This window comes from Chiroxiphia lanceolata, chromosome 17 (assembly GCF_009829145.1).
Source record: "Chiroxiphia lanceolata isolate bChiLan1 chromosome 17, bChiLan1.pri, whole genome shotgun sequence".
Lineage (NCBI taxonomy): Eukaryota > Metazoa > Chordata > Aves > Passeriformes > Pipridae > Chiroxiphia > Chiroxiphia lanceolata.
The window spans coordinates 10,527,937-10,553,002 of record NC_045653.1 but is presented as its reverse complement, the minus strand read 5'-3'; the positions used below and the strand labels follow the sequence as shown (position 1 = coordinate 10,553,002).

Sequence of the window (25,066 nt, the reverse complement as noted above, 5' to 3'; positions counted from 1 at the left end):
ATGGGAGTGTGCAACAAAATAATGACAAACCATCTCAAAAACTTACTCACATTCCTGGGATCAGAGCACAGACCACAGCTGTGAAGGGGCACAGAAACTCACCCAGCAGAAGCAAGTGCACATGATAAGTCAGTAGTGATCTGACTTTCCTCAAGTCAATGACTGGTATTTTCTGGTCTAGACTCCACTTTTTCTATCAGCTTGAAATTCAGAATACACATTACTGCTTTTATGGTATTTTGTATAAGTTGTTGGGCTCTGTATGTTGTCAGAAGAGAGGGCTGAAATCCTCTCTCCAGAAACAGTATATCCTGTTTACTTTAAGTAATCCCATGTGAAAACTTTGCATCCGACTCACAGAGCAGCCCATATGGCAAGAATGGACACAGTGCAGTAATACCAGTGACATTACCCAAGTCCAATGTCCACCTTTTTTCGGTGTAAAAAAAATCAGTAAAATTACTCCCACGAGGCAAGTGCAATTCAGTCCTGCTGACCGAGAACAGAGTAAAAGATATTTTAAATTTAAATAAAGCTCAGTGCAGTCATCAGTCATCTGGAGTACTCACGTGGTTGTCTGGCTAATGAAGGAAACTGGAATCTTGAATGTGAACCATCACCACCAGCTGAAGGATTGGCCAGAGGAATCTCACTTTTTGGAAAGGAAAACTGCTTCAAAAGTTACCTTTTTCTGCTGTGTTAAGTGCCTTTGTAGACAAGCTAATAAAAATCTGAATACATGAATCTATTTGCAATCACCTTACTTTCTATTTTATAGCTCCCCTTAAATTAAGGAGGCAACCAGTGTTGTCTCAAAACTGTTCCGAATTCAAATAGACCTAAAATTAGCACTTTAAGTTAGACTGTGAAATTCCAAGGAAATATAAAGATGTTTTTGGCTCTGTCACTGACATTGGCAGCTTCCATTACTAGCAGGAAAGAATATGCCTGACACCAGCACATGGGTTTAAAATTAACTTAAGTCTGCTGAAAGAGGGCTGAACACCGTTCTGCTCCATATCTCTTTGCTTTATTATAATGCTCTTTAAAAGATGACACTGCAGTTCAAGTCCAGAACCACTCTACAGAACAATGAATAGTGTTCACTGAAATCAATATTCCTGTGAACTTCACAAAAAACACAGCAGGAAAATTAAAGATACAGTACTCCATTACTGACCAAGTTTCTGCTGGCATGAGAATGAAAGGGGGTTCTGCAACTAGAGGCCACTAAACCACTAGGATCAAACTCCAGTAATGGACATTGAAATGTTTCTTGATTTCTGTTTAAATCATTGATTGCTCAAACCTTTAACTGGGTCACTGAAATGTAATATTCCCAAAGTAAGGTGAGAACTGAAGTACTTGTGTAGGCTGCTACTCTCCAAGAGGACCACTGTATCTTTAAATGTATCCTGGGTTAAACAAAGGTTTTATCTACACTTGTTAAATTATTGCACAGACCATTACACTGACAAGTACATTATGAACCCATGGAATGTTACAGTCTGGCCTGGAAAATAAAAGCAGCAGCATTATCCTTGAGGTCCCAACCATGAGGGAGAGCTGGCCAAGCACTTCTTGAATTGTAATCATTACTAACAGGTTTAAAGACACAAATGAAACATTTTAAAATAATCCCTAACTCCTAGGATTAGGTTTGGGAGCATTCTCCAAGACTTTCACTCTTTTTCAAGTGGCACTTAGCTTGAATGTCTTGAAATTTTTCTTTTATCAGATTACTTGTAGGAATCCAGCTGCTCCGTATTTTCCAAAGTTATACAAAGCCATACAAAGAAATAAAAGCCTGAAACACCTGGAAATTTGAACCACCACTGCAATGTCCAATTGTTGCAGCAGCCTTTTCACCTACTGCACCATCTCCTGGCAATTTGCTTGTACGACTTCAAATTGTGACAACACAGAGTGGGACTGAAAGGGAAGCAGAGCCCACTGGTCACCCACTGAACATGGTGACAAGATCATTTTACAAATCACAGGCTCAGATTCATGGCTGTATCTTCACTTAGACAGGCAGCCTCAGCTCCAGCAGCCTGCACTCAGTGCCTCTGCTACAGTGCTCCTCATCAGGCCAAAAAAGGAGGACCTGGGGAGAGGAGGGGGGGGTTAAAAAACCAAATCTGATTCAGAAACATTCGCTCCGCACATGCAACTTGCTTGGATGCATTTCTTTGAATTGCAGAAAATTCCCAGCCTCCTACTCTAAGGAAAAGTAAAATCCAATAAAACAGAGGCTTTGTAAAAGAAAATGCCCTCATTTTGTCCTCTCCTCTGGAAGACATGATCAAAACGTTCAGACTCCGACAAGTCATTACACAACACCAATTTGCCTCTCAAACTGAGACCAGCTGGCATAATAGTTTGTGTCTGCAGTTACACTTTCTGCTGTCATAATGGGTTCTTTTAATCTTCCAGTAACACCTTTCTGGGAGTTGCAGCATTTTGTTGCTTCTCTGCAGCACTTCAAAAAAAGAGATAGCAAAACTTCTGCCTCTGTCTCCTCAACTAGAAGAATCATTATCCACAATTCCTGCTTGAGCAGGGCCCTGGCTGTTTAATTTGGAACATAAAAGTTTCAAGAGCTACAAAAATAAAATCAGAAGAACAAACAAATGGCTCATGCCAACCGTAGCTGCAAGTGATACATAAATAAACCAGTTTTCTCCTGGGCAAAGCTCACAGCTGAGGAGAACGTGCACACAACCCCCCACAATGCTGTTGATTGAATGGCCTCTCCTGCCACGAGCTATTTCAGGAGATTTATGGAAGAGAAACTGTAATAAATTTGTATAAAGGAAGCTGAATCAGCTTCGGACTGGGCAGCAGACACGTGACAAGGAGGCAACAGAGGTGTGTGCATAAAAAACCCAAAGTTATATTTGACATGCAACTAAGCTATGACAAAGTTATACTTGGAACTGGAGAAAAGAAGGAAAAAAATCCTTGTTTTACAGTCAGGCTGTAAACTTCTGCCAATGGTACCATGAGCAGAACTGTAAACCCAGATCTCTCGTGCCTTTGGCACTTCAAAAGGGTCAGTGTCAGCAAGGATGTGTTGGGAATGGCTCAGCCTGGAGGAGCACTTGGGTCCTGAGCAGCTCTGGGTCCTGCTGCAGGGGCTCAGAGACCATGAGCTTCAGAGACCATGAGCTCAGGAGAAGAAAGAGGGAAAAAAAAAAATCCCAGTTCTTGCAGGACAGGGCAAGATGAGACTAGAAAAAATACTGTGTTCACCATCTGAAAGATCCTACTAATAGAAATACAGAACCAAGCTATAAATACAGCTACTTCTACCTAGACTTAAGCCTTTAAAATCTGCTGCTTTTGAGGAATTCATGATTTTCCTTCCTTTTAAAACTCTTGATATTACTATAAGCTCAAAAACCTCTCTGAAGAGGAAAGAAATGAAGCGTTATTTAAGTTTTGACAACACTGGTTGGCTGTTGAACAAATTAACTGATTTTAAAAAGAAAAGGCTTTTTAGGTAAGTATTAAGATTTACAGGGTTCACAGGAAGAACTCCATGCTGGCAGTAAAGCAGACTACATAAAACATGAGGTTTTCAAGCGAGCTGATTGTTTTCGTGCTGAGTGTACATTTACAACCCATCCCCAAAAATAAAATGGGATGCCTATGACACCTCTGCTGTTAAAGTCACAGTTCTTCTGCAGAAGTTATGGTTTGTGTCATGCAAAGCAATTTGCTGGGTCAAAACTGAGACATAACTGAATCTTCTGTTCCATTCCTTGATGCTGACAAGGAGTTTCTGAAGTTTCCAAAATAGTGTTTCTTTAACAAGATCCAGGAAATGTGGAGAAATGCATGACAGAGAGAGAGAGATACAGTTTGACACATTAAAGATTCGTTTGGAAAACATCTGCTTAAATTAAATTTTACTATTAAATCCAGACATCTACTCATCTTGAAAGGGGCTTGCTGCCAGACTCTTCCCTTAGTGTTCTCATATTTTCCACCCATTTTGTCTTGCTGGAATCTTCTTTATAAATTTGTTTCACTGCCAAGCAGCAGAAAGACTTCATTTTTATCAGAATCAGTACAGTAGATGAGTAGAAGGAAGAAAGAGAAAAAACAGACCACATAAAATGCTCATACTGGGGCAGGGTGTAGGTGAGGAAGGAAAACACCACAGCTTTGCTTTCTGTCTGTGTAGCAGAGCTGCACAGTGTAAACTCTTAATCCATTGAGTAGGGCAAGTACAGCCATTCTGGATATCCCTTGATAGCTCAGGTCAAACCTGTAAGTTTACACAAATAATTATCTAGCTCTAGATTCCTTATGAATTCTAAGGGGAGAAAATAAGTTTTAAAATACTAAAAAAAAAAAAAATAAAATAATGTCATAAAGTTTAAAAACAAAGCTCCAGTAAAAAATACTTTAAAGACCATCTTGAATTGCCAGACTTAACGTAGTCAGAGCAATACATAAGGCATTTGAGCTAGATCTATTCAACTGCAGTTTGCTCATTTAATAACTATCTTTTCAAGTCACACCCTGTCCTTTGTTTGCATTAAACACCTCAAATCTCAAATTAGATGAGGACTGGATGAACACCTATGAACCTATACATGCAAGGTTGTGCCATGAAAGTGTCCTTGCACTGACTTTTTTCATTTGAACATTCGTGTTAAGAAAGTCACTGTAGCCAACAGTGCAAGGAGAATACAGTTATCACTATCCTTAAAAAAGGGAGAGCCAGATGTGATAAAAGATTTAGATGCTACTTTTTTTTCCCCTAAACCAGGATATAAGAAAGGAGAATGAATGGGAAGCACAAAAGTAACAGATCAGTAAGGTCAACCATGATACTCCAGTTGTGTGTAAAACTTTCTCCCCTCCATCAGCCAGCACAGCCTCCCTCTCCTCGCTGTGCAAACCAGGGTTTAACAGAGTTCTAAAAGTCATCCCATGCATTTTTTGTTGCCTTAGGAGGTTTCCTGGTCTTGCTCTCCCCTCCTGTGTTTTCCCAGTTGGTCTCCCAGTTTTCCCAACTGTCGCTGTTACTGTTCTTGTTGGAGACTGTTCCCGAGCCCCACACGTCCCAGCTATCGGAGCTCTTCTTCTCTGTGGAATTGTCCACATAGGTCCAGCTCTCACTGCTTGGAGATTTATGAGCTTTTGGTGGATCTGAGTTGCCAAAGGTCTCCCAGAAGCTTTGATCTACAGCATTGTTCTGGTAGCCCTCCCCTCCACTGTTCTGGTAGCTGTCTCCCTCAGCTGGTCTTTTGTGGGGTGGAGGGGAGGGAAAGGAAGGAAGAAATAAATTAGTTACACCAAATATAATAATTTTAAAAAATGACCACAAAGAAAACTACAATTCTACTGCCCTTTGGTTAAACAAAACTGAGGATAAAGGTATAACTAAATATATTGCTCCAAATGCCAAACGCTTATAGTCTAATTCACAGATTTTCTTACCAGCTTTAACAGTCCCAGGGTAGGGAATATGCATTTGGAGCAATTTTTAAACCAAGATGTGTGCCCTGTTTTGTTCTCAGTTATAAACAAATAGTTATATTGAATCCTCCCATCTTACATAGAGCAGGACTGCTAGCAAAGACAGAATAATTTCTAAATATTGAAAAATTATCTGCCACTACACTGCTGAGAACGTACAGGAGATAAAACTATGCATCTAAAGAGACACAGAAAGTAACTACAAAAAGTTACCTTTCAGAATTATCATCTGGTTTGCCTGAAAAAAAAGTGGTGACGTCTCGCCATCCCTTACTTCCAACTCCCTGAACCTAGAGGAAAAAAAAAGACACTCCATTCATCTGGGCTGACCCAACCCCTCTGCCAGGTGCAACAGCAAAAGCCACAAAACAATCCTTCCACTTGTTGCCATAAATAGAACACATTTTCACCAGAAAATTTAACTCACAACTCATTAGTGTTTTTGATGGGCAGATTTTTGATTGATGTAAAGAACACACATTTCACAGCATCGTGCTGCTGGAAGAGCTGAGAAGCAGGTCAAGTTTAGTTTTTTCACTCATCATTGTAACATCTTCTGAATTCTCTCCTGGATTTTCTTGACAAAAATACTGGAATTACTCCTTACATAAAATTAAACTTAATGACAGCACTAACGTTTTGATCTCAAGATTCTTGTAAGAAGTATTTATATTTCTATTGCTCTACAAAGCTACCTTCACTCTGTATTACACTACCCATGTAAAACAAGCCAAAAGTTAAGTCCTAGAATAAGCATGACTGCTAGGAGAATCCTTTGGGGGTTATTATAATGGACTGGCACTGGATTAGAAACACAAATTCTGAAGTGACACCCATGGATGGTGCTATTCTATGTCACAGATACAGAGGATGAATCTCAGAATTCAGCTTTGGAGTCGTCAGGCTCTAAATAGAACAGGTAACATAATTCACTTTATTCAAATATGCCCAAAATCTAAGGCACTAACTAAGCTGGTATGTGAGAGAGCTTCCAGTGCTAGAAAGACACACCTTCCTATGTAAGACATGCAAGGTATCAAACCAGGTATTAGACTGTGCAGGATTTCTGTGCTTGGCAGCCACAGGCAGCACTTACCACATCACCGAGCAACGAGAGCGAAAGAAGACAAAGGAGAAGGTGCAGACCATTAGTAAGTTTAACTGTACCAGTGTAACACAAGCTGTCTCCATATTCTCTCTCACATTTCCTTTCTGTGTTTGGGACACTGGCTGCCTTACAACCACACCATGTCCTCACTGAGACTGCTGCGAGGACCACACCACACCCGTACAGCTTTTCACATCCCAACAGAAGGACTGTCTGCTCAAAGTTCCACTTTCCAACTTTCTCTCTTCAACACAAGCAGATGAAAGCTGCACTGTGGTTTTGTTATCACTTTTCACAAGAATATGGAGACTGGCTTGTTGTTTGGCCTCCCTGAAGCCAGGCAGGCCACCTCATACCTTGCTGGCCAACTGCGATACCCCCATGGTGACCTCCTCAAATATTTTCCCCTCTTTCACCTATGTGAATCAAAGGATTGATAATTAGCCATCAAACAAAGTATTACTGAAACTCTAAGACAGGCTCACTTGTGCTTAACAGCTAAAAACATAAAGTGTAAAAAAAACCAAAACCAACCCCAAACTGAATCAAAATATATTTAAGTTAAAACTAACAAAGTTAAGAAGATGTTGATGTATAATGGAGTGAACCTTGGGAATGTGGGAATTTATTTAACAGATATACACACAGTTTGAAAAAGGTATCATTATACTACTGCTGAGCATAAAAACACTAGTAAATAAAAAAATCTGCAAACATGAAGTTTTATACATATATTTTACTAGATACAAAGATGTTTTTTAGAAACTTAGCATTTCCATTTTATTCTCTCTCCTTTATAGATGCTTATTTAAATATTAAAAGGGTTTTAAACTTTGGTCAAACAGAACACAACTGGTGCCTTTTACCAGTTAATAAATGGCAGTTGTTCCAAACCAAGTGACTTTGTATAACCATATAGAAAAAACCTATTTTAGTTAGTAACACTTATTTAGAACTAACAACACAACATCCTAAGGGAAATAGAACTACTTTTTTAATACTGAATGCATCATTCCTCATTAAATTGTCCTACAAAATAAAAATCAGCTCAAGGAAATGCACCCTAAAATAACCCTGAAAATAATGCATCTAAGCCTTTAGAAATAAGTTATGGATAATTCTAGGGAACAGAAAACCAACTAGAGTCTTCTTGTGTGGTTTGAAATGCCATGTAAAGAATGGTGAATTAATAAAGGCAATGCAAGAGAAATTATTTTGTAATGTGATTAAGGCATTCTTTTCAATTGAAAATCAATCCAAATCTCAAAGTGGTGGCATTGCTTCTCTCAGGATAGCAAAGACAGTCTGCTTTATCAAAACCAGTGTATTTTAAGAAAAACTATGCAGGTAAGTGGAGCACCACATTCTCAGAAAAGACTTTATCAGAATTTTGGAGCTGACCCAAAATTCTAAAGCACAGAACAAATGCAGGCCAAATGGGAAGGATGTAAAAGTACGTTTTTTAAAACATATGACACGGGAAGACAACATTTGACCCTGGGGAGAATCTCTGACTAAAATCTGTAGTATCAGTGATCACTGGTCACTTCTGAGGAAACAAAGGTTGGAAGAACATGTTACTTTTATTGATGAACTGTCCCCATTCATCTTAAACATTTACTTTGTCCCAAATTCTACCCCCAGATGAACTACAGTGGCTCAAAGATGCTTGACTGAACTAAAACAAAGCAGACAGGCAAATGAGTAAAGCACTAGGAACTTAACTATCAAAGCTACTACTACTAACATATATATATATATTTTAAAAAATAACTGATTTCAATATGAATTTAGGGTGCATTTTCATCCTGTCCCATCTTCCATTATTGAAAGCATGAAATCTATAAAATGAGAAAGATTGGTGGAGGGAATTTACTCTCATTAACCTTTCTTTGCTAACATCCTGCTTTGAATTGTCTGATGTTTCCCCGTTATAGAAGGACACACTCCCTGAGACATCATAACCATTTTTCTCCAAGTCATTTACTAGTTCCAGAGTTACCTTTTCCTGTGCAGGTTTGAGAACATTTTCATTTAATGTCTGACCTAACTCTGATGCCTATTTAAAAGCAAAACAAAAACAAAGTCAGTTATATTTTCTTTAAAAAAAACAAACAAAAAACCCAAAAAACAATAGCCAACACCTTCTGCAGCCTCATTTTTAAGCAGTATCTCCAAAAACACAAGAAGCCTTAAGCTTTGATTCACAGAAGCAGAATGAGCTGAAAAGCACATACAATAAAGTGCTGCAGGAAAAATTAAAAGGCAATAAAATAAAATCAGATACACATGGCAATAGATGCCCAGAGCCCAAGCAAAGTCTGGCCCTGCATTGGAAGCAGAAGCAATGGTTCAACCAGCAACAGCCTTGAAGACAGGCCCCTTGCTAATGCCTGCAGCTGAATGTTTGGAAGAACTGACCTCATCTACCCTTATTTTTTTCCTGCTAATGGAATTACTTTCAGAATTAGATCTTTTGTGCCTAATTTTTCCCCAATTCTTCCATCTTGTACTGCTCCAGTTGTCATCCACTAGTAACAGCCCAAGTGTTTCTGAGCAATACACAAGAGCCAAAGCTGTGACAGAAGATTTTTGTAATCTTTTTTAAAGCCCCAGGTTTGCAGGGAGAAAAAACAATGAGCTTCAGAAATCTACTCCAATCCAGAACAAGATGCATGAGGATATTGTACTTCTGAGGCATTTTACAAAAATGTAAGCCCACAGTGTAAGCCACTAAATTACATTCATTAGACAGTGCTGACAAGGACAGCAGGGTTTAGGAGAGTTTCACTTGAAATCATTCCTTTCCCTATTAACATAGTAAGCCTTTGACAGATTTAAACTTTTCTTTGGAATTGTCCTATCACACTGAGTGCCTTCTGAATTATCCTGGTTAATCCAAAAGGGCCAACATGCTTGCCAGGCAAACATTATTCCTAAACATCAGCAGAGACTAAGGAAGCTTTATTTCCTAAGGGTTTATATGTTCTCACTAACATTGGTCAGGCTGTGAGCCTTCATTCATGTTCTTCCTGGGAATGGATCACTTTGGAGATCTTTCCTAAGAAGCCTTTCCCTAACCCACAGCACTCCCAGATTCTCCTCTTTTCCTAACCATTATCTCCAGTACTTCTGCTCCTTACAGGCTCAAAGTTCTTGGAGAAGCAAAGGCAAAAGGTAACCCTGCTTCCACCTAGTGAGAAATGTGAATGTAAATCATATAAGGCTTGTTTCCACTGGGAGCGAGGCCAGAAACTTTTTAAGAAAAACAAGAAAGGGGATTTCTCATCTTTGAATGAGTCAGAGATCTATTAAACCTGGCAAACTGTTTATGTTATATAATAAAGAGTGTAATACACTCAGAGTAACAGTTCAGGTGTGCTAAGTGGAGTCACTGCTAGAATTAGGAAGAATTCTTACATCATCCCTCTTCCTCAAGCACATAATTTTGTAAATATGGAATGGAAAGATTTGGGTACAATTGTATTTTCATCTGAATCACTTCTTCATCTTTCCTATTGTTGAATTTAGGATAGCACTCTAACCACCATTATGAACACTACATTAAGAGTCTATTGTCCCACAACACTCCAGCTCCTGGTACACTGCACTCCTGGAGCAGGCATGCAAAGAGAAATCCTGAAATCATCTGTGCTTATGGAGAGCATGGACAGCAGTAGAGTCCCTTTTCGGACTGCGCAGAGCTTGGATATCTCTGTCCTATTTGACCTATTTTAAGTAGGTTTGAAGAAATATCACGATACAAAACACAGAACATTATTCTAAACAGATTTGATGTAAGGCAGAAAAGGAAAAGACAGCTCAGGAGCAAATGCACATATTCAGCACGAACAGTGACAAGGAGTCCATGCACAAGAATATATGTGAGGGTGTTACCGGCTCTGGCTGCTGCTTGTAGCCCCAAAACTTTACCCAGAGAGCAAAAGAGAAAGAGCAAGGAAGGTAGAAGCAGCTTTTAGCAACAAATTGGCAGCATTTTTTCAGGCAAGTTAAGTAGCATGAACCTTTTCCAACTTAGACATCTACTGACAAGACAAACAGTGAAATGTGTTTGGTCCCTGGACACTAAATACATTTTTAACTGATATACCACATCAGAAAGATGTTAAATCCGTTCTGCAAAGGATCAGAAGTTTCAGGAACAAAATTTAAGCTTCAGTAACACAGCTTAGATTCTAGAGCACCATGCTGCTGAGGTCCTTGTCAGTAGATGTGATGAGCTTTGGCACTTAATATTGTATTTACATTTGTTAATAATACTAAAGAAAGAACAGCTTCTAAAAGGGAAACCGTCAGAAGGAGTGAAAGAGGAAGAGCTGTAGAAAACTTTGTTTTTCTTACATAAGCCAAGCAGCAAACTCTTTAAAGCTTTTAAGTAGGAAGTTTGGGTGCTTTGAGAAGACATTTTTATTGCAAACATGCCCAAATTTGGCTATTTGGAGGATTAATATCCCAGTGCATACACCTGTCTGAACACCAACACCTGCTGCTTCACATTTGTTTTGAGCAATATCATCTATGTCTATGAGAAAGCAAACCAGGCTAACGCTGCCCATACAGAAGAGTTATAGTTCAAATAAAACTCCTGTATCATATATTAATATATCTAAGTCCTGTCTCACTCAGAACTTTGGCAAATTAAGAATCCTATTTTGCAAATGTTTACATTTGAATTTAAAACTTTTCCATGCAAATAGATCTTATGTGAGAGATCTGTGTAATTCAAGTCTGTCCCTGTTTTAACCCTAGTTTGAAAAATTAAATGCTTTTGTCATAATTACTTTTTAAAATACACACAAGCAAAATTATTTATTAATGATATTAATATTATTAATAATATTAATAAATTATTATTAATAATAATTTCACATTTGTAACTTATTAGGCTTTAGCAATGGGAAGATGGCTTGCATTATAATACATCACCATGGAAAGTGCTTCAAGATAGACCATATCTAAGATTTACAGAAATAAAATGAGGGTATTTTATGTCTGTAAGCTCTACTGCCTTTCCAATACACCCAACAGGTACAAAGAGCAGAGTAGCACTGTTTATTTCTTGCTTAATTTGATCACTGCACTTGATTGCAATTCCTATGGAAATAAAAGCTAGAATCTAAACATTACTGTGCATTATGGAGGAAAAATACACTGATCTGTTGATGATCAAATCTAAATCAATTGGTACAGGCAAATACATGACATTTAAGGACAATTACAGTGAATAAGACAGAGCTAAATCTATAATCACCTTTTGACTTGCTTGAGATCCAAATCTGGTAGCCTGATAGTGAAAAGAAGCAAATACGTTCAGATTTACTAGGAATAAACCCTTCAATTTTTAAATACACACATTTCCTCTCCAAAAGAAATGGAACCTTTGGCAGAATTTCACAGTGAGAAGAGAATATCCATATCACCACCTCTGGTATTCCAGATTGCTCTGGGGAAGCATCAGTCTTTCTCAACTTGCAACAGAGGGAAGAAAGGATTTTCAACATAGACTAGAACTTGGTGGGCCAATGCAGATGAGTATCAATATTTTTGTCTCTTATAATGTCACCCAAAGTAAGAGGTAATTGTTATGCTCATGGAAGTTTGGAATAATACTAAGCAAAACTGAAAAAAAGTTGCAATGCATTATATTCACAAAAACATTTAGTCTCTTTCCATCATCATCTATGTAAACAGAAATAAATTCTCATTTCCTCTGGTTTTCATTTACAGTTAGCTGAATGACTGTCACTTAAGTGTGCCAATTTGCAGAACATGCAGAGCATGAAGACCATTCCTCAGTTTTTCCCAAATCATCCCAGTGGACACAAATTCTGCCCAATATGCTTTCTATTTAGACTGACAGAAATGCTGTAGGTAGAGAGAAGACAAAGGAAAGAAAAATAGAAAACTATCAGCAGTTTGTAACTTGGTATCAAACTCCTGCTGAAGAATCCAATTTAGCCTTACTTGGCACTGACTGAAATTTCTACTTTATAACAAAACTTTTTCTTGACTTCTTTCTCCTAAATCCAGTGGATAAATTTACAAAAATGTCCATCCAGAAACAAAAGAAATGATCATGAGATCTGCAAACTGTATGTAACTAAGCCCTAGGCCAGGAAAGGAAGAGTAAAATTTAGTTTGTCCTGGTAAACCTTCTCAAGTTTCATCACTATTAGAACACTAACAGAATCTCTGACTTTACAAGTATTACCTAAAACATGTTTTATTTACTTACACCCTCTTTAGCAGCCGAGGCAATTTTGCTTGCTCCAGTTGTGAAACTGCTCCATCCCTTTAAAGAAAGCAAGGAAGCCATAAGCTATTTGTGAATAATAACAGCAAATAATCAAGTGCTCAGTATAACAGGTTACATTAAGTCAAAATTCTCCAATACAGCTTGTCCTGTAGTCGTAAGAACTACGTGCGAGTGAGAGAAAAAATCACAGCCTCTCATTTACTGAAATTAAGTGATGAATTCCCAGTATTTGTGTCAAACCAGCTGCAATTTTGAACAAACCTGAGCGTTTCAGATGTTTTTCTTCTAAAAATGACTGTATGTGTGGGGAAGAACAATCCCATGCAGCGGAAGAATTGGTTTCCTCACAGGATGAACCCCCATGCAAGTAACTCAGGCTCACAGTAATGGACTAAAATCCCACTGTAATGTGTGTCTGTGGTCACACGAGGGCATTCCAACCAGAGACTCAGGAGATCTGGACTCAAATAAAAGGTTCACACTAACATGAACACGGTGTCCTCTCTCCTCTGCTGTCTCAGCACATCTGCAATACATCACAGATGTGGTTTCTAATCTGAACTCTCTGGCCTATAAACTGACATACCTAGAAAATATTCAGCAGACCTATACTAACTACCCTGTGGGATCACCTGGAATGTTGATCAAAGGCTCAGGCATTACCTATCTCCATTAAGTTCTAGTGAAACTACTTATTTATTTTTAAACAAACAATGGAACCTGGTGTGGATATTCAGGCCAATAAGCCTCTATTGAAGGCTACTGGCCACTAACCTTGGTAGAAAACCTTACTGCATTTCCAAGTGACCCCAAATCCCAAATATGGTTCGGCACTGTTACTTTGCATCCTATCAAAGCACCAATATTTCCCTGACTGCCTCTGACTTTATTCCCATTTTCCTTCAACAATGCATCTTTCACTGTCTCTACTTGAATCACAACAACTGTTCAACCATATGCTGTTATCTTTTCACACGCTGTCACAAGTATTTCAAATGTTTTCATCACTGCTCAGGGCTTCTGGCACCACATAGACACACATTTTCAGTTGTTTTCCACTGAACATACCTAATATGGTTAATTGATTTAGAGCATTACCAGCCTACCTGCTTCTCCCTACAGGTAATTACTTTTTATCCTTCAGCCCTGTTGAGTATTATTTCTTGATCCATTGCTGCATCCTCATTTCCTTAGTTCTATGAACTGATACCAGACATAACTTAAGTTTTGCTCAAGTTTCTCCCCTCATTTCACCTTATAAAGTCCTCCAGTATCTTCTTCACTCTTTGGGAATACAATCAATACTCTGCATTTCTCTGTATCTACCTGCAGTCTTCAGTTTCTCTTCTCTGTTTATATTCTCCCAAAACAGGGGATACAATGGAAGAAAACAGAAAGCTTCCAGCAATTCCTTACCGAGTACAATGAAGACATAGCATTATTCAGGAAGTCATCCTCTTTTTTTGGAGGGTTTACTGTGTTTCCAAACCCCACGTAGCGATTCTCTTGGCCACTACCGTAAGACAATAAAGGAACAGTATCTGTATCAGCAAGCATTCATTAAAACTATTAAAAACTGAAAAGCATGAAAGAGTGACAATTGTTTTTACACCTGGGGAAAAAAAAAAAAAAGTGTTAAAGCACCTGGCACCCAAAAACCAAAACCACTCGCTTCAGGAAGACGTAACAACAGCAAGGATCCACTGAGAAATCCTTGCAAATTGCAGGATCCCTGTCCAAGCTAATGATTCTCCAGGTTTAACAGATCACTGATATTATAAAGCTGAGTAAATCCTAATAAAATGATACATGAAAATGAGAAAAGAAAGAAAGAAGAAAACACTGTTAGTTTTATAAATCCCTCTGTTTAACTTAAATCACTGTAAGATACAACACACAAACAGAACTCCCTAGTTTGAAGCCCACCACAGTAACATTTGCAGTTACAAGCTTTCCCTTCAATGCTTCAAACATCTTTGTTATACAAATGCATTGAGACACTTTCCTTCATCTTACATCCCAACATATTTATAATACTAACCCAGCCATAACTGCTCACTAGTGAACCAGGATCACAGTTGTGCAGCTGTAGAACAACATCCAAACCTTTGTTATGCCAGAGAGACAGGCAATCAAAAAGGTCAGTAAATATTACATTACCCTTGGTAGGAGCTGACATCATCATTTAACCAGTCTTCAAAAGCCTTGTCAGAAGAGGCAGTTGCAGTGTGAGATTGTCCAGCAGAACTTCTGAAATAAAAGATTTAAGTAGTAAACCATGTAAAGCAAATCCCCCCCCAGCTCTGCAATGCAGCTTGATGTATATCATCATAATACAGATGAAAAATGGATTATTTTTTTTATCTATCAAGTAAGGAACTCTAATGCAACCACTAAAAGCCAAGACGTGCTTGTTCCTTTGATTTACAACTGCTTTTTCAGTTAACTTGGTCCTCAGGGTGTACAGGGTAACAACCACTACATGCAAAAGCAGAAAAACAAAACTGCTGTGGTCCAGCTTTGATGCTCCTGTTGGTAACGAGCACTACAAGGGAAAAAGCAGTTTCCTCTTCCCTGGCATTCAATCCCAAACTGGCACACCACCTGTGAGTGACACAAATGTTTCAGGTGCATCACAAGTCAAGATAAAACCAGCCTGGCTTGTCCACTGCCCTTGCTCATTTGTCTCTGCCATGGTTGAAGGTTCAGGTGGAGGAGCTGGGAATTATTACACCACCATCAACAGAATAAAACCAGCAGACATTCAAAGACCAGGTTTTGACCCTGCTGTATCTTCAGCAACATTAGATAACACGGATACCTACCGGTGAGTGGAAGAGAGAGGCATTTTAGGCTGAGGTGGGGTCCAGTTCCTGGCAGGAGAAGTTTCAATAGACCACTCCTTGCCTTCAGCCACTGTAGCTACCTAGGAGAGGCAGGAAAACAGTCAAGAATGCCAGGTCAGAGTTGTCATGCAAGTCATACACTGGTTCTGTATCATGACAACAAGTCATTGTTCCAATTTGCTGCCAGCTGCAGAGATCAATTAATTTGTTTTCCCAAGAAACTATTTTTTTTTTTGACTCCCAGGCTGTGATGTTGAATTGAACATTGGTTTTATTTCAGGCAACTTCTTCAAGCAGCCACATTTGGTTTTCAAACTTTTCAGAAGGGGGCTGGGGAGTCTTGTGGTTTCAATTCCTCATCCCCACCACAGATGAAAGTGCAATATTGTCTCAAACTTGGTTTTAGAGATAGTTGCCCAGGATAAGGAAGTTGGTCCCAGAAAAGCTCCTGCCTCCCCAAGACCCTCCATCCTAACTGCACCTTATCTCAATCACACACTATCACTCCTTTTCTGCCCAATATTTGAGACATTACCTCTTCAGGATTTGTCTCTCACACTTACCCTTTCAGGAACTATTGCAGAGGTTCCAAAAGTTGCTACTTGCCCTCCTCTGCCCTTTCAAAAACAAGTGCTTACGAAGCACTTTGACATTTTCAGATCGTGAGGGTGAGAACACACAAAACTGAACTTACCTGGTCTCTGAAGAGAGCTGCAGCTTTGCTGTTGTACTTCTCTTGCATTGTCCAGCAGGGATCATAGTCATCTTGAGACTCTAAGAACTGTCGAAATTTGCTGTTACCTCCAGCCTTCATTTTCTCCAGCTCAATATCCTTCCACTTGTCCATGGTTACAGAACGTACAAAACTGAAAAAAGCAGGTTTGTTTTATTTTTTTTAATTTTAAATCACAGCTTGTTATAATTTCCTGCTGTATCAACAGGAACAAAAAAAAAAAGCTTATTACAAGCTATCTCAAAAGTTGAGAGTACAAACATGTTAGAGAACACTCTCCAAGTACAGAAAGACAGATCATCATAAGAAGGTGGGTAGATCCTCACTGAAATAAGCCAAAATTGTGTCATTTATTGGCACTTTAAAGAGACAATCAACAGAAGGCAAGTGATAGAAAAAGCAGCTTTCTTCAAGAAATTTCTTTCAGAAATTAATCTAACCCACCATATAACAGAAATTTTTGTCATACTTCACTCTGCAATTTTTTCTGTCTATTATGACAGTTACACTTCAGTGACCTGCAAAGACACCTCCTTGTCTCAGTCCCTGCCTCTGCTCCCAATGACCATCAGGTACTGGACAGCTCAGCTGCTTAAAACAGCCTTTCCTAAAACCTGACCTCATCCCAGGGCACTTGTGACTGCAGCTGGCATCTCAACTCTGCTTTCAGTCATAAATTCTTGCTCAGTAAACTGTATTAAAACATACAAACAAAAACAAACAACCTCCCCCACACACAAAACAACCCCAAACAGTACCTTGTTGTTAAACACAAGGTCACAAAGGAGGGGAAAAAGGCTCTTTAAAACTTGTAACTTGACTGATTTCTTTCTCTTTCTCCCTAAAGAAATAGCCTTCATCACACCCTCATCTCAGTAATTTCCTTTTTTCTTTCATGTACCATATGGAATAGTTCCAAACTCTTCTTTTCTATGCTATTTCTACTCAGTAATGAGTTTCAAATCAGCCCTTGTAAAGCAAAGCACATACTTCTGAACAACCCCCTTGCTTTGCTCATTTCCCCTCTAGACTTATTTCTTCCTCATTTGAGTAACTATCCCATGCTCTGCCCCTATTCCATATACACACACTGTGAGTCTCCAGACCTATTCCACAGATTCCCATCTCAGCTGAGGATGTTTCTTGGACAACAACAAAAATTATAATTTATATTACTAGAAAAAAAAAAAAAAAGAAACCTCCTGAACAGAATAAAGCTGTTTTGGAAACTAGTTCTATACCAAACTAATTACAGACAAGGCACAGAGAGCAAAGCCCACTTTGGAGAGGAACATGGAGCAAAACTGCCAGTGAAATGTTGGATTTGAGACATTCTATACATTCCAAAACAGCACATTCTGTTCACAGCCACGATCACTGAGGTAACCCAACCCAGTCTGTGTCTGCTTGAAAGGCTGACCTGAGGTGAACTCCCAAGCCTCGGTGTTTTCCTGAGCACTCAAGACAGATCCAAATTCCATAGGTCACACTCACCCACTGGGGGTTAAATGCACCACATTCAAAACAGACCTGCGAGAGAAAAACAATTATCTCTGCAATCAGCCATCACTTGTCCAGGGGAAGTTTTCACAGTACAGCTCAAAAAGTCAAATCATGAAAACTTTACATGCCCAAGATAATTTCAGAAGGGAGAGTTCTTAGTCTTTGGAAACACCTTCCCTGAGAGCAGAAGCTTCCTTCAAGTATTTATTTATGGTGCATGTAAAGAAATGCTCATTAACTTGGATTATAAAAATTACTGTACCAACTACTAGAAACCAGTGAGGAAATATAGATGAGCAAATGGAAATTACTGAGCAAAGAATTCAATTTGGTTTCATTTCCATATTGTCTTGAGGGAGGAGAAAGTAACCAAACTGAATTCTTGAGGTTTCCTTGGCAAAATAAAGATGCAACATTTAAAGTTTGGAACATTTATTCAGTCAGACTACAGTTTGGCAGTAAATGATAGCAGATCTAAACAGAGGTTTTTTTCCTTAAAAACAGCTGTATTGCTCATACAGTGCAACAACTGAAGTTTTATGACTGGAATCACCACTCAAGGTTTAATGAACTGACATAAATAAAACTGAACCTGTCCATGGACTATGACATTTAAGGTTGTGTACAATCAAGTTACTTGAAACAAACAATTTTAATTAAGCTGTGCCCAAGACACCACTTGTTCAAAAGACTCCAGAGGTTTCAGAATAACTAGAACTTCTAGAAGACTTGTGCCAAAGATGAAGCAATGTATTATAATACATCTATGAATAAAAGTTACTGGAACTAACAGAAATATGAGACATCTAAATTCATATGTTACCATTAGTGAGCCATACTATAAAGACAACAGCTGTAATAGACCCCAACCTACATTTGGAGTAGGTAAAAAGAAAATCCAATTCTACAAAGCTAATCTAAAGAAAATCATAATTTTCTCACATTGTTCTCATCTTGTGCTCTGACTTCCTTGAGAACTTTCCTTGTTCTTGGACTTGCCATGATTCTGCAAAGGGAGAAAAACATAAAACTGAGTCACAATCAAGGATTTGATTTCAGTAGGATGTTCAGCCCCTTACAAGCACATCTCTGTGACAAAGAGCTTGGAATCCAAACCACTGACTCACAAGCAGTTGCAGAGGAAAAACAGACAAAACAAACCACCATAAACTCCACAGTCTTACTTTTCCATTTACTTTGCACTTTTGGGGGGGGTTTAGTCATCTCAGTTCCAAAACTGGAAAGCTGTAATTCAGCCATGGCTGAAAAGGGGTTGGGGGGTGATAAACATGGAAACTCTTCTATGTCACGTGTTGTATCAAAACAGACTCTACTGGATGCTGCTCCCAGACCAACCCACCACCCTTCCTGAAAGCACTTTACCCATGATTACACAGGATCACATGCATAAAACTCAACAGACCTAAGCAAAAAATAACAGAAACTCTCACACTTAAGAGAGCTGAAGACATTCCTAAAAGAGCACTTTGCTAGAAGATACAAAAAAATCGTGATTTCCCAGAAATATTGAGTTAATTATCAATGCAATTCTAAGAAAACAAGGCAATTATTGGGACCTTTCACAGAAAACAGAGTTCTAGTTCCAACAGTCACGTCTTGCTGGCAGACCACATCATCCCACTCTAATTTTTATGATGCATGAAACAGCAAGGAGTAGAGTCAAGCTACTGCTAAAATCCTCACTAAGAGAAAAAAATGTGATTCATACACAGTACACAGCCTGGAAAAGCCCAAAGTACACAAAAACATTCATGATTAAAAGAAATATAGTGTAGGGTACAGCATAAGAGTGCAATTTAGAGAAAAAAAAAATCCTATTTCCAACTAGTAGTACGATATTTAAATTAACCTTAAATAAATAACATGTCTTCTTTCTTTTTACTTCCATCTTTTCATTTCTACTCCAGAAAACAAACTTCTAAGATGTAACAAGACAGAAGTCACCAAGCTGACTAGAAACATCATCAGGTAGTAAATGTCAAGCTTTCTAGTCAGTCCAAATACAAAGCATAAAACAGCAGGTTGATATTTGCATCAAATACTGGTCTGGGAGGGAAAAGTGCCTTTATGCAAATGCCTGACAATACTTCACTGTGCTATTTGGCTAACCAGCCCTAAGTCCTTAAAATATCAACAGAATTAACAATCTTGCAATAATTTTAGAAGGTAAATGATTAACTCTTCCATAGAATTTCCACAGCCCCAAGGGACGGAAGGAGAACATATCTTCATTATAAAAAAGAAGGTTGTTATTAAAACAAAAATGCTACAGGTAAGAAAACATTAAATTTGTATGACTGTGATATCAATTTCTTAGAAATCCCCAAAGTAGAGCAGCCTTTCTGTGAACTGCAACCACAGAGGTACAACAAATAGTTATTTGCAACACCAGTTGACTCAGAAAGGAATAAGCTCAATGTTGTACCTACATATCATCACTGTTAAAAGCAGAAGTTATTTGTAGCAGAACTCACTGCCTTTTATCTTGTTTGTAAACATTTTCTTTTGTAAATAAACATCTTCCATTGTAAACATTTGTTGACAAATACTTAGTTCTGTGGAATTCAAGGGACTGTTTCCACTGATGTTTAGAATGTGCTGCCTTTCAACCTTAATTTGTATTAGACAAGCACAGGTAAGTTGTGAAAAAAAGTGGTTTAGACTGAAAAGGTTACTACAGTTACAGGTGAGTAGAATCTTCCTGTCATCCTGCATCAAAATAAAACCCAACTGTTGTTGTCAATAATCAAACAGAAATTGTCTAACTTTTGGAACAGGAAAAGTGTGGCAAGCAAACCCTCATATAATGGAACACACCTTCTCCACCAGCATTCCAATTGCATCATTCAGTGTCCCACAACTTACTCATGTGCATGTGAGGAGGGAGAAAGCACTGCACATAAAATGCATTTGCTCATGTCCTAAACAAAGACCATAAACACATTTACATGAATCGAAGTCCACGTCTTCATTATTTGCCCCTGGTGAGACAAGGGAAAATTCTTCCTCTACATCACATAAATTAAGTAAATAACTCAGCAAGAATAGCCAGAAAGACAACAGTGCACACTCCAGGCCCTCCTCTTTGCCATGATTGCTATACTCTCTTTGCATGACAACTCCTCTTCCTCAGCAATTCCTGTGCCCAGCATCTTCTTGTACACTACTGACAACTTCCAAGCTCCTCTCTTTGGCTGGATGCTCAGTCCTCTTACTATTATCCTTCCATTACCATTTTCCCTCCTTTTCCACAGGTTTTCATTCACAATAACCAACAAAGGCAATCTATATGCAAAGGCTTTCCTGCCTCAATGGCAAACGAGAACTGCTAGAGGTGATCAGGAAAGCCTTTTCCCACTCCAACTCTGCATGCACCAGGAATTTGTCTAAAGAGTAGAAAGGGACATCCATCCCCAAAAAGCCAATATCCAGTCCCCTTCAGTGTTTACATACAGTATGAGTTTCAGATCCCCAGCTCTAAGTTGACAGAGGAAGCAACTGCTTTTGGTTCTGCCATAACTGCGGGGTATTTTTTAGTTTTATAAAAACTTTTTAAAGGAAAGACTTTGGCCAACTGCAGTCTGAACACATACCCATTCCACAGGCACCAAGTTCCCTGACCAAACCATCACATCTGCCTGGTGGGAAGGCAGAGCTTCATCCATACCATATCATCCAAGAAAAGCAGGAGTTGACTAAAGCCACCCAGCTTGTCACCTTCTTCTCCTCCACCAAAGCATTTGGAAATAAAGGAGAAGGAAAAAAAGTCATCTTCTAAGCTTTCTAAGAGGTCATGTCATTAGAGTGCCTGGTTTGTTTCCAATTATTTTCCCACAAAGTTTTAAGTGTCCAAATTATCTTTGTTTACACCCAAAAGCTGAGCCCTGGTAGCTGACTGGACACATAACCACTGTGCTGTTTAAGTTTCAGGATTAAATCCTGAAGAAACAGCTGTGCAGACACCTTAAATAAATAAGCATTGTTTTGTAAACAGACACAAGCAGTAATGAAAATGTTTAGGAATAATTTTTCACTGAAGAATATAAATATTTTTGCCTAAGGGCTCGAAGGTGGAAATAGACAGCTTCACACAGACCAGTATCACACTCTTATTTCCCAAACAATCTGCTTCCAGAGCAAAAACCAGACATATACCGCGTGAATTTCCAGGTTAGGAATCTCTAGTTTGCTAAAAACAAGCCAAAAGGCAGAAGTGGACCTGACACTTTTACATGGAAATGTGACATAACAGGACTTTGCTCCCCTGATGTAGCAGGAAATTCACAGCCAACGTGGAAAGAGCTTTGCAATTCAGCACGCGAAGAGTCAGCGGGTGACGTGGTCTGTGTGACTCCGTGGTCCTGAAGGTTCCCTGCGAATTCCACCAGGACAAAAAAAGGCCCCAGAGGCTGAAGAAACCCTTCGAACCACACACTGCCCCCACCTCCGCGGAGCAGGCACGGTTCACAGACACACCGGAGGTGCTGCCAAAGCGGAGCAGCCTCACACCTTCAGCAGCCTTACCGAGAGCCCGCAGGGCCGCGGGGAGGGCGATGCCTTCAGCCACACCTGCGCTGCCTGGATCCCAGCGGAGCCCCGCTCAGAACATGGCCGGGTTCCGGACAGCGCTCCGGCCTCTGCTTCCTAAAGGGGGGGAAAAAAAAAACAACGCAGAAATAGGTGAAACGCGGGGCAAGGAGATGCCTCCTCCCCGCCACGCCAGCCTGGCACCGGCCCCTCGCCCGCCCCCGGCACCGTCCCGTGTGACAGCGCGGGGGCCGGGCCCGAGCGCCGCCAGCTCAGCGGGGCCGGGCTGGGGGGAACGAGCCTTGCCGGGACAGCGAACCTCAGCCCGGGGGAGCCGCGGGGCCGCTAATCGGGGCGCCGCCGGCCCCGTTCGTTATCCCGATCCCAATCCCGGTCCCGGTCCCGGTGCCGGTCCCGCCCGGCGCCGCAGACGTTGCAGGGCGCGAGGCATTGTGGGCGCGCGGCTTAACCCGCTGCGGCCCGGACGGGGAGAGAGAAGGGCGGCCGGAACAGCCGGTTATCCGACTCTCTGCGCTTAAAGGACAACCCCGGGGGCTTGGGGATGTTGGGGTGTTTCACACCAAGAAAAACCGAAATAAAGCTCTAGGATGAAGCTGCGCGCGCGCTGCGCTCGGTGCAGTTCCAGACGGCAAAAACAAGCCCGGGGTGTATCTCGGGACGGGGGGAGGCTGCCCAGAGAGGTGAATTATATCGAATTGTGGGTTTTCAGAGAGGCCACACGTTGGTCCCAGGCCCGGAGACACGTTGAGGGGTGGTTTGGACCCCCGGCCCTCCCCTGGTGCTGGGGAGCAGCTTCGCTTCCAGCTCCGCTCGGTGCTGGTGGGGTCCCAGCGGCAGCACTGGGTGCGGGTTGGGGAACCACAATATAAGAAGGATCTAAAGCCATCTAAAGAGTGTCCAGAGGAGACCACGAGGATGGAGAAGGGTCTAGGGAAGCCATACGAGTAGCAGCTGAGGGCACTCGGCTTGTTCAGCCTGGAGGGGACTGAGGTCAGACCCCATCACGATCTGCAGCTTCCTCTGGAGGGGCAGCACCAACCTCTGCCCTCTGTGACCAGGGACAGGACCCAGGGAACGGCCTGGACTTGTGTCAGGGGAGGCTTAGGTTGGGTGTTAGGAAAAGGTTCTTCACCCAGAGGGTGGTCAGGCACTGGAACAGGCTCCCCAGGGCAGTGGTCACAGCACCACAGCTGCCAGAGCTCAAGGAGCGTTTGGACACAAGGTGGGATTTTAGGGTGTCCCGTGCAGGGCCAGGAGTTGGACTCGATGATCCTTGTGGGTTTCTTCCAACGCAGGACATTCTCTCCAGAGATCCTCCCAAAGGTGAGGGTGGATCAGATGGAAAGAGGACCTGGAGCTGCTTTGCGGTGCCTGGAGGCACGTGCCAGGCGAGCACATTTATGCTACTGCTAATTTATTTTTAATCATCAGCTCTAGGCACAGAGCAATGATTTAGTATTTATGTATGAATCCCACCGAGACAATATGCTGCTCGTTTCAGTGCAACTCCTCATCTGGCCTTCGTAGTTAATAAGTAGGCTATTATCTTCCTATCAGTGCATGGGAGATTAACGGGAGCCATTTTCATTACCATTAATGGTGGCTACATATAACACCCTCACATCAATGAGAAGATAATGGGCCCTTAAGTGTGTGTGTGTAAGGAGGAGAGAGGGAGGGGTATGGAAGATAAAGCAGACTGGCCTTACATAGTTTGCTTTTCCAGTTAAGGAGAAAGTGATCTCTTCTGATAAGCACCATCATTTTCTGGTAAACACGAACCAATGGGCAATGAGGTTCCCATTACACAGACGCTGTATTATAGGGCCTAATGAGAATATTAATCTTAGTTTTCCCACATAATTGGTAGATAATCCAGTGACAGGTGTTGGTGTTGGCTCTGCAGCAGTTCTGGAAGGGTGAATGTGTGTTCTCACAGCCTCAGGAGCAGTGTTGGGTGGTATCTTTCATCCATTGTGGTGCTGGGCTGGGAGACTGATGCCTCCCATGGTCTTTATTTACTAAACTTGCATGTTCACACTCTGGGCAGCCAACCCTTATAGTGGTGGCTTTGTCTTTCTGGGACCAGAATTGCTTTAACCAAAGAAGCACAAATAGTGCTTCTGTTTTGTTGTAGTGATTACATTGCAATTTTCCTTGGACCAGGAGTCATCCTTAACCCCTGCTGTGCAGTGAGCAGCAGACTTACCTACATGAAGGCTGCAGGATGGGACTGCCTGGTTTCCAGTAGGAATGAAGGGATGCCACAAACATTTTCCTTTCTCAGCAAGCAAATAAATGCACGCCATTCCCTGTCCAGTTTGCACTGTTCCAGGAATTTGGGATGGGTGCATAGCTCTCTCCCCATCTCTGCAATGTGTGACAAATATCTATTCTGAGATAATAGATAACGCCAAGAAGAAACATTTACAGAGGCACCATGCGTGCCTTTCCCTGCTGGCATTGTGTTCCCTACTTGTTCCCTTTATCTGCATATGAACTGTTTCTACCTTGAAACTAAATGACAAATATTT

General features: G+C 40.6%; 1 protein-coding gene across 7 annotated transcripts; it reads right to left on the bottom strand.

Moving 5' to 3' along the window:
• Positions 1–1,011: 1,011 nt before the first annotated feature.
• ARFGAP1 (ADP ribosylation factor GTPase activating protein 1) lies at positions 1,012–22,957 on the bottom strand. Of its 7 annotated transcripts, XM_032704714.1 has the most exons (15): positions 22,831–22,957; positions 22,509–22,628; positions 18,906–18,969; positions 17,881–17,990; positions 16,422–16,593; positions 15,707–15,807; positions 15,042–15,131; positions 14,298–14,394; positions 12,861–12,917; positions 11,877–11,909; positions 10,502–10,531; positions 8,607–8,663; positions 6,961–7,020; positions 5,710–5,786; positions 1,012–5,261 (listed from the first exon to the last, which is right to left on the bottom strand). In XM_032704714.1, exons 3-15 carry the CDS (start codon positions 18,963–18,965, stop codon positions 4,934–4,936), a joined length of 1,272 nt encoding a protein of 423 aa, XP_032560605.1. In that variant the 5' UTR covers positions 18,966–18,969; positions 22,509–22,628; positions 22,831–22,957; the 3' UTR covers positions 1,012–4,933. The 7 variants fall into 7 exon arrangements, with proteins under 7 accessions (XP_032560605.1, XP_032560607.1, XP_032560606.1 ...); XM_032704716.1 differs by lacking the exon at positions 6,961–7,020 and having other exon boundaries at positions 5,710–5,780; XM_032704715.1 differs by lacking the exon at positions 10,502–10,531.
• Positions 22,958–25,066: the final 2,109 nt, after the last annotated feature.

Excerpts from the sequence above, each read along its gene's own strand:
- ARFGAP1 (XM_032704714.1), bottom strand. The coding sequence starts at position 18,965 with ATGGCAAGTCCAAGAACAAGGAAAGTTCTCAAGGAAGTCAGAGCACAA. Across the intron at positions 17,991-18,905 it reads GAGCACAAGATGAGAACAAT|GTCTGTTTTGAATGTGGTGC; the intron begins GTGAGAAAATTA and ends TTTCTCTCGCAG. Across the intron at positions 15,808-16,421 it reads CAGCTCTCTTCAGAGACCAG|GTAGCTACAGTGGCTGAAGG; the intron begins GTAAGTTCAGTT and ends TGCCTCTCCTAG.